The sequence below is a fragment of the Oryza sativa genome, chromosome 1, assembly GCF_034140825.1.
Source record: "Oryza sativa Japonica Group chromosome 1, ASM3414082v1".
Lineage (NCBI taxonomy): Eukaryota > Viridiplantae > Streptophyta > Magnoliopsida > Poales > Poaceae > Oryza > Oryza sativa.
In genome coordinates this window covers 15,707,795-15,717,143 of record NC_089035.1, presented here as the reverse complement: position 1 = coordinate 15,717,143, position 9,349 = coordinate 15,707,795, and the positions used below count along the sequence as shown (strand labels likewise).

The window sequence follows — 9,349 nt, the reverse complement described above, 5'->3', positions numbered from 1 at the left end:
ACCTGTCCCGGAGGTTCCGGCCGTAGGTGGGGTTCGGTCGGTACTCTTGTCTATGGCTAGGATGGGTTGGAAACTATGTCACGTCTTCCGTCCGTATACCATGGTGGTATGTGGCACGTGGTTACACGTGACGAAGATGTGTCTTGTGGGTAAAGATGTACACCTCTGATCAGAGTATAACCTATTCGAATAGCCGCGCCCTCGGTTATGGGCAAGCCTAGCAATGTACCCAAGTTAGTGTTTTAATTCTTAAAACCTGCTTAACAACTAAAATGTGGAATGGTTGGCCTGGGTTGGTTGGGACGAGCTGGGACCTAGGGTCGGGTTGCCAGTTCAGTCTGAATCATCGTAGGCCTTGGGTTAAGGCAGGTTCGTATGGGTTCACGGCCTTGATTAATAATATTGCATAGCTCTAGGATCGTGTTTACAAAGTAGCTTTGAGCAACTAAGTGACTTTTAATGATGTTTACTGCAAACCCTAACCCCCTATATTATGGCTCCCTTGTACTCCCTTGCATTTATTTTGCACTTATGGGTGTGTCTTGTTGAGTACGGTGGTTGTACTCAGTCTTGCTCAATTTTTCCCAAACCCAGAAGATGAGTTCCTGGAAGATGAAGGCTTTGGTGTCTAGCTCGTGCCTGCCGTCAAGCGCCTGTGGTCGTCGCCCTAGTCTTCCGCTGTTTTTTGTTTGTCTTCTTGTGTGCTGGGCCTTCGCTACCCATGTAATAAATTATCTATTTACGCTTCCGCTTGTTAAACTCTGAATTGTATCAACTTTTGGTGTACCTTGCCTCCTGGGACAAGGAATAATACACGCACGTAAGGAACGCCCGTTGGGTTATTTCCGGTCGTGACACATCATCTGAAGCTTGTTTCACTTCTTCATCCTTAGAAGAACCGGTCCTAGGAACATCAGCAATTACCTTTACTTTGTACTTCTGAACCAGTGTTCCCTTGCGGGACTCCGTGAATGAGCTCAAGAACTGATTCCGTGCTTGCTGCATCATTGTATCAAGGTCTTTTTGCTGCTCAGGTGTCAATTTATCCAGAGTGATAGGCACAATGTTGTCTTCATCAATCTCAGATAGACCCAGCTTCAGGATCTTTTCTTTAACAGAGCTAGGACCAGCCTGGACGGCGATGCTGGCAATTTCTCGGCCATGGGGAAAACTGCTGTTGTGATTCTGACTTCTGATGGGTCCCACCAGGCGTGCCAAAAGCGTGTTGATGAAAAACACGAGGCCTGGAAGATCTGCTTCACTTCAGTGCAGGTCCAAAACACGCTTTCGGGTATGCTAGCGTGCCAGTTGATTTGATCCTGCAATCAACAAGAAATAAAGACAAAGAAACCGTGGTTAAATCCATAAACGATAGCCGATCGGCTAAGTGCCGATGACATATCGTTTATCTTTGAGCCGATGTCATATATGCATCGATCGGCAGTTATAAATAGATAATAAAGAACTAAATCTACTCGATCGGCTGTAGACATTAACAATATATAATCGTTATGTCGATATATACTTAAATCAAGTAATTGGGATAGATCGGTCGCCATGCCGAGACAGTATAAATCACTTAGATTGAAATATATACTAACAACAAGACTATATATGTTCATAGCATACCCGATCAGATAGATCTAGCCTGTATGGCTAATACTCCGATACCACCCTATGTTAAGATATTAAAGCAAGCAGAATATACCAAACAAAAGCCTAATATACTTAAATGCAATAAGATTTTGACATAAAGGGTAGATTTAACATGTCAATAAAGCATATAAAGCAAATATAGTTAAATCAGGTAAGATCGGCTGAAACCCCGATACTACCCTAATCGGCAACCAAGAAGCAGGCTAGAGATTGAGATTCTAATCATCACTCATAAGATCAAACTCAACTGATGCAGCTATAAGTATGAAAAGAAGGACAATATCTAGATAATCAAGCCATTGGAAGTTTCATAGAGTGGTGGATATCATATATAATCTAAGCCAACATCGATATTTAACCTAATCGGCTGCCCTCTATTGATAGATGTTAGCCGAGTGTAGGTTAGATAGTGATATTGCCAGAGATTATATAAGATATATGATAACTCGACGAATTACATAAACAAGATTAGAGTATCATAAATATGGAAGCACTAATCCCGAGAACGCAAGCCGTCATAACAAGTTTTACCTCTTGTTGAAGATCGAAACCGATGCAGCTCAACCCGAATGCAAGAACTCGTCGAAATAAAACTAAAGTAAAAAAGGGTGGCGATGCGCCGAGATTGTATTGAACGTGTGTGTTCCTTTGATTACATAGGGCTCGGGGTCTATTTATACCCGAGAATTATCCAACATGTCCATATCGGACATGACTCTTATCCCTAACAAACTCTAAGATATCATAAGTCTTTACGGCAGACTTTTGCCCAAACATATCTCTAAAAAATTTACATAAAATATCCTAACTAATAGATACAGTCGCCTTCTCAGGACTCTATCCATGCGTGGCAATCATCTTGAAACATATCAACTCGACCTGATGTCGTACACCAAGTTGTATTGTCGGAATCGGCTGTATCACCTAACCTAGTCTGACTCGAACTTAGCCGATCCCGATCGTAGCCGATTCGAACTCCAGTCGATTCTTACTCTGTTTCCGCGACCATACTCATCTCTTATTCCGCTTCGATCTAATCTTCTTCTCCGATACTGATATTACCAAATTTGGTCGTTAACATCCAGCCACCCCACCGGATCCACCAACGCGTCGAGCTCGTTCTGCACAAAGATGGTCCCCGAATACTCCTTCCACGGCCGCGCCATGTACGTCTTCGCCTTCTCCAGATCCGGGTGCGGCGCCACAATGCGGTTGTGCAGCCCCGTCCCTCCCGCGACCTGCGCCGTTAATTATGATGTTCACTTGGTTCCCCATCGGCTTTTGCAGCTGGATCAAGCAGTTCTGGAGCACCACCTGCATGCATTTCATTTGCTTTTCTCAATATTTGCTTATTCTTCTTCGTCGTGGTGGTGGTGTTAATTGTTGGATCAAAAGAAAGAGAAGAAGAAGAGTTTAATTATATACTTGCCTGCGAGTTGCAGTATATGAAGTCGATGGTGCCAGACACGGAGCAGTCGCGTTAGAACTGCCGCTGCGCATGCGGGTAGAGCGTGTCCTGGTACGTCTTCACCTTGTCCGTGAACTTCTCCAGGTCCGGGTGCAGCACCACCATCACGTTTGGCTCGAATTCCTCCGGCTCGGCCTCAGGCCGCGGCGCCTCCAGCAGCGGCTGCTTCCCGCCCTCCGACATCCACGTCGGCATGCCGTCCTCGGCGAGCAGCCACTGCCCGATGCTGAGGCTGCCGAGCGTCGATGAGAACTGGTCGACCACGGCGACGATGTCCTCCATGAGCTCCTGCGAGCTGTTGAGCGCGTTGGGCATCTTGGCAGCGGCATCGGTGGTGGTGTTGAGGAAGTCGTCGAGGCAGGTGCCCTGGTAGGTGAGTGCGGCGCTGAGCCACGTGCGGAGGTCGTCGACGGCCTTGTTGAAATTGGTCATATCGAAGCCACCGAGCTTGTCGAAGGACGTGTTGAGGTCGTCTATGGCGTACCCGAGCAGCTCCTTGCAATTCTGCAGCGCTCCCACTATTAAAACCGCTGGTGCCCTTCCCGGCTCCTACTCTACCTCGCCGTCGTCGCCGCCGCCCTCTCTACTGCTGCTAGAAGGGGAAAGGGGAGGAAGAGGAAGAGGAAGAGGAAGGAGAAGGCAAGGAGAGGGAGAGAGAAGAGGGAGGAGGAAGAAGAAAAGGGGAGAGAGGATGACATGTGGGCCCACATGTCAGTGGGTCCCACAATATTTTTTTTACATATGGGTCCCTCTTTTTTTTTTTTAATGCCACATAAGCGACACATCAATGTCAAGTGAGACGAAGACTAGGTCAACTATGCCACATAGGCGCCACGTCAGCGAAAATAACCTTCAAAACCAGCTAGGGAGTCATTTTGCACTGGTTTTAGTAGTTGGGGGAGTCGTTTTATCCGGTTTTGTGATTAAGGGATATGATTTAGACTCAATCTATAGTTGAGGAAGTCGAATTATACTTTTTCCTCCCCACTGGCCCACATCATTTTAGCCCAGATACAAGCTAGGGTTGGGCCTCCCAGCGAAGGCCATAAGATGCTGAGTAATCCAGCAACACCACCACACAATTACCGTATTCCTTGGATTATAACTTCATAAGCAAACTAAAGTTTTGCATGGCGATTATTAAAAAAAAAAGCTTTGCATGACGAGAAAGGTACACATGGCACTTTCACATATTAACAGGATTTTACCCTAGCCATGCAATATTATCAATGTTGTCCCTCTTCCAAACTCAGCGTGAATGCGTGATGCAACCTTCCAACTGCAAGAAATTCTCTGAAAGAGTCAGCTTCAGTAAGTGAAGGAGACACAGCTTCAGCATCATATAAAAAACGATGTTGCGCTTGTGTAAAGTTAAGCGCCTATGAATTGATCAAGACTTTTTTACACACCAGAGACAACCATAAGTTACACATGATATATGGCAGTAAATTTAAAGGGACCAGGTGCTTTGCTTCCAGAGATCAACATTATGCCTAACTGGCTAAATGATTCGATCAGCAGCTGGTAGACTTCAGGCACCAGCCAATGACTCGATCAGCAGTTGGTAGCCTTCAGGCACCACGCTCTGGTTCTTTACGCAAGCGGTGAGGGCAGGAACATCTGCTTTTATGTCTAGGAAAGCAGCAACCAGGAGGAGAAGGTGGAAGTCCGAGATCCGCTTAACAAATGGTAGATGCTTAGCACGATCCAGGTGGCTCTTGAGCGCGCTCATTGCTACAGGGTTTCCACGGTTCTCGATAGGAAAGCCGGTTGAAAGTGGACCCTACATACACAAAATAAATATAGGATGTTAACTGATATATCTTTATGGATAGAAGGTATATGCATATAATCGACTAAAATGGTATAAGAGCAAATGACACAAGCTCAGTTGGTGGGGGGTGTGGGTATCTCTTCTCTATTGATTCGATTCCAAGCTCCTCTGCATCTTTCATTTTTAGTTTTAAAAAACAAAAATTAAATGATAGCAGAGTGTTGAATCATTGCCCTGTTCCCTGGGTGGAATTATGCAAGACATGCGAGATGTACAGCCCTTTTAGAAAACAAATCATTTGCTTTTCTTGGAGAGACAATGTTAAAAAGAAGAGTCACCATCATTTTGAAACCTCAACTATCCTGAAATCAGGTGTATTTCGAAACAAAAGGATGGTGGCCATGTTTATAGTCTAAATAGAAAAGGTTCTTGATTAAACAAATTGACAACCCACAATGTAATCACCAAAGCAGTAAATGAAGAGATTGTGCATATGAAGATTGATCTACGCCCCAGAACACAAATCTACCAGAAGTAAAATGCAACGCTACCACATTCACAGTTATCTGATTACGCTAGTTTCTATTATGGACATCAAAAGATGGAAAAATAGTAGATTTCTAGCTGATCCCTTCCACTCTAATCACTGGCCCAGTACATCATGATGAACAAATATAGGTGGCTTGTTTAGGAAAAATACAGATGCAGCACTGTAATTTAACTTCCATAATCAAGTGCATGCGAAATTGCCCAACTAATTAATGATGAAACACAACAGTTTCACTGAAGTATGTAGCCAGGTGCATATTGGCTTGATGCATGGACTGTACAGTCCAAATTAAACGTATTTTCGTTTGTCAGCAAACAAGACAGAAGCTTACCCCCAATTTTAAGTGTTTAAAGTTTAATGTATATGATCATCAAATGCCTGATGATAAGTAAAGGTAAGTTAATATAGATGATCTTACATGAAGCTCAAGTTATTCCAATAGTCTAATTATAAATTTCTGTAAGTGAATACAGAAGATAGATTCGGATACAGGTTGTATTGTGACATTCAGTTTGCCACGTTTTCTTTCCACATAGGGAATCAAATACTGGATATAAAGGTAATGAATTATTAGAACTTTTTAAAGATAAAAGGTAAATGTTCAGATGGAGATTCTTATATTCTTTTCAAAGTAGATCCATGGAATATCTGAGAAAAAGAACTGTTAGTGTATTCTAGGTCAGAATATCAGGTTCCCCTTTATTCTCAGGTAAGCTTCAGACTTGTTCTACACACAACTATCTGTGTCAGTGCTAAAGCAGTACATGCCGCATCTTGTTCTATACAAAAAGATCAGAATAGTTATCTTTGATGCACTCTAGCACCATCCAAGGCCTCAGAACACTGCCATAGAATTCTTCCCTAGAAGCACACCAATATAAAAGAAACCTTCTATTCTTAGGACCTATAATTTTTAAAAAAAGAAAAAAAAAACTTTTCACACCTAGCACATCAGATGCATGACATACATGACATCACCCTGGCCTATTCCATATACACAAGAAATGGTTTACACTAAATATACTAGAAGGGCACATACACTTGGTACCTCACTAACTCTCTCTCTTTTTTTTTGGCCAGGCGAACAATGGTATGCCGGCCAAATTTTATTAAGAACAAAAGAGAAACCAGTACAAGGAAAGCAACAATAGGATCATTGAAGGCACCCAAGCTTGAATGCTTAGAATGCTTAAAATTAGCAACAGGACCCCCAAGCCTAAACATGAACTAGAACAGCTAGAACAAAAGCAAAAGGAAGAAACAAAGTTAGGCAGGGCCTCAGCAACCCTGTTGTTGTTTCCTTGTACTATTATGCCTTCTATTCTTAACTAAAAAGAGGCTGCATCATATAAGAACTAAAAATCACCCATTGATTCTGCTCTTGAAATAAATTAAATGGAATCACATCAAATTCATGATATCAGTTGCATAGATATCAAGAATCGTCATTCACAGATTCATTCTCATCTAGATCAGCTCTATGAACTAGGATGCATCACTGAAATAAGATGCTCTTTTCTAGAGTAAATTTCACAAACACTATAGATATTTTGGCATATCTATCAAAAAACCACAGATCTCATTGCTAAGTTTGCAACAGCTACAACATTTTGGCAACACTTCCTGACAAACACAAGGCTTTGTCCTGTTCCATGCCAAATAACAAAAATGTGTGCTGCATGTCATAGAACAGGGCCTTTGTGTGTCTGCAAGTGGTTTGAACAAGTAGTTAAAAACTTGTAGTTCTATGGAACATAAGAGTAACTATATCTTTACGTTCTTGAAACAGTTACTTAAATCAGTAGGTCTTCAATAAATGTGCCAAAATGCCTGAATTTTTCTACACATACTCCTTTTCTTATATAGTGGTTAATTACTTCTCAAAAGTGGATCTATTATTACTAGAATTATGAATATTTGTGGATGGCTGTTTACTAACAGTCTAACACTGAACAGAACTCATATATCATGCCCTTACACCCAGAGATTCAGTTTTTCAAGACAGTGCAGGAGGCCCTCTACGAAGTTTGAATCAAAAAATTAACAGAAACATAATGACTTTGCAGAAAATAAATATGTCATGAATTAATTGCTTGCATGCAAATAGGCACTCTACTATTTAGTGGATAACACAAAGGCTCTAATTCTTCTCTTGTATTGGGAAATTTTTATTTCTAATTCATGCGGCATATCTACCTTGTTCGCTGACCATTATGTTGTTTCATTGTCAGTTTTACATCAAATTACTAAAACGAGCACCCACTCAGATCACCTGATGATTCAAGGTTTCAAACATGCTGCTACCCAGTCAAGTGTTAATATTGCTATGTTGTAGGAAGCAAACTTATTTAGTAAACTGTAAGTTCATTATACTATGCAACAGAGTAGGAAAGAATAAGAATACCTGATGATCAGAGATCTTGACAGGCACCAGGAAGAAGTCATTGTCCACCTCCATAGTATCCTTTCCCCCAGCCACCACCTCTTTCCGCATCTTGGACAGGCGGGGATCGTCTTTGTCCCCAATCTCCGTCTCCAGCACACCATCCTTGAACAGCTTCACACAAATCTCACTCATCTGGAACGCCTCGAAGTGCACATCACCGGAGCCATCATCCCCCACCTCGAGCTTGACTATGGCGGTGACCCACTCCGGGATCCCGCCCTCCGCCTGCAGCTCGGTGGCCTGAAGCACCTCGCGGTTGGACATGGTGTACTCGCCAGTGTCGCTGGTCTTCCTCCCGACTGCCTGCGTGAACACCAGGCCGACGCGGCGCATCCCGAGGCCGTGGGCGATGGCGTCGACGCGGGCCTCCTCCTGCGCGTCCCGCATGAGCTGGACAACGTCCTCGGTGCCGACCTGCGGCGGCTCGTAGATGAAATCGACGAAGACCTCCTTGGTGTCGGCGTCGACGCGGCCGTAGAGGAAGCCGGCGCGCTTGGTAGCGAAGGCGAGCGACTCGGCGACGTGGAGCTGGAAGGCGTTGGCGGAGTCGCGGTCGAAGGAGGCGGCGGCGCAGAGCGGGGCCTCCTGGCGGGTGACGCGGATCTGGCGCGCGATGAGGTCGTCCATGGTCATCTTCTTGCCGAAGGAGCCGGCGGCGGAGAGGGCTTTGGGGGGAGGCGGCTGGGAGGAGCGGGCGTCGGGCGGGTAGGAGAGGTAGACGAAGGAGCCATTGGAGAGGCGGAGGGAGGAGAGCGGGGCGGCCGGGTCGGCGAGCAGGGCGGCGGAGGCGGAGGAGGGGAGGAGGAGCGCCGGGTCGAGGGAGAGGCGCTGGAGCGGGACGGGGACGGTGACGCGCGCCGCGATGAGACGCTGCAGGTCGCCGACGGTGGCGGCGGCCGGGTCCGGCACGGTGATGCGGTCCGTGCCGTCGCGGCTGCGGATGCGGAGGATCATCGCGGCTTGGGTTGGGTTGGGGATCTCGGTACTTGGCTTGCGCGGTGGGGTTTTTGGTTGCGGATTTATAGAGCGGGGGAAGGCGAGTTGGGGGAGATGGAGTGCGACTCGACTGCGGAATCTGTGCGGGAGGAGGAAACGGGACGGCGGCGGAGAGGAGAGGAGAGGAGAGGGGAGGCGACGAGAGATGGATTCTCGAAGGGTTGGAGGCTTTGGGGCGGTGGTTGCGTCTTCGTTGGCTACGGTAGTTTGGGTACACCTGGCCCGGTGCGGCGGAAAGACGAGCTGGTTTCTATTCTCTGGTTTTGCTCTGTAAAAATTGGATTCTATCCTATGACCATCTGTGATTCTAATGGTGTTTGAACTTTATTTATAAAGATAAAGATAAGGATTAAGTGTCTCACGTAAGACGAGGTGGTAATAACATGTGATTAATTAAGTTTTAATTATTATAAACTTAAAAAATGGACTAATCTGATATTTTAGAACAACTTTCATATA

At 45.1% G+C, this 9,349-nt stretch overlaps 1 protein-coding gene across 1 annotated transcript; it reads right to left on the bottom strand.

Moving 5' to 3' along the window:
- Positions 1-4,413: 4,413 nt before the first annotated feature.
- On the bottom strand, positions 4,414-9,024 carry LOC4325451 (NPL4-like protein). Its single transcript, NM_001401836.1, has 2 exons — positions 7,853-9,024; positions 4,414-4,907 (listed from the first exon to the last, which is right to left on the bottom strand). The coding sequence occupies exons 1-2, from the start codon at positions 8,846-8,848 to the stop codon at positions 4,656-4,658; spliced, it is 1,248 nt and encodes a 415-aa protein (NP_001388765.1). The 5' UTR covers positions 8,849-9,024; the 3' UTR covers positions 4,414-4,655.
- Between the last annotated feature and the right edge of the window lie 325 nt (positions 9,025-9,349).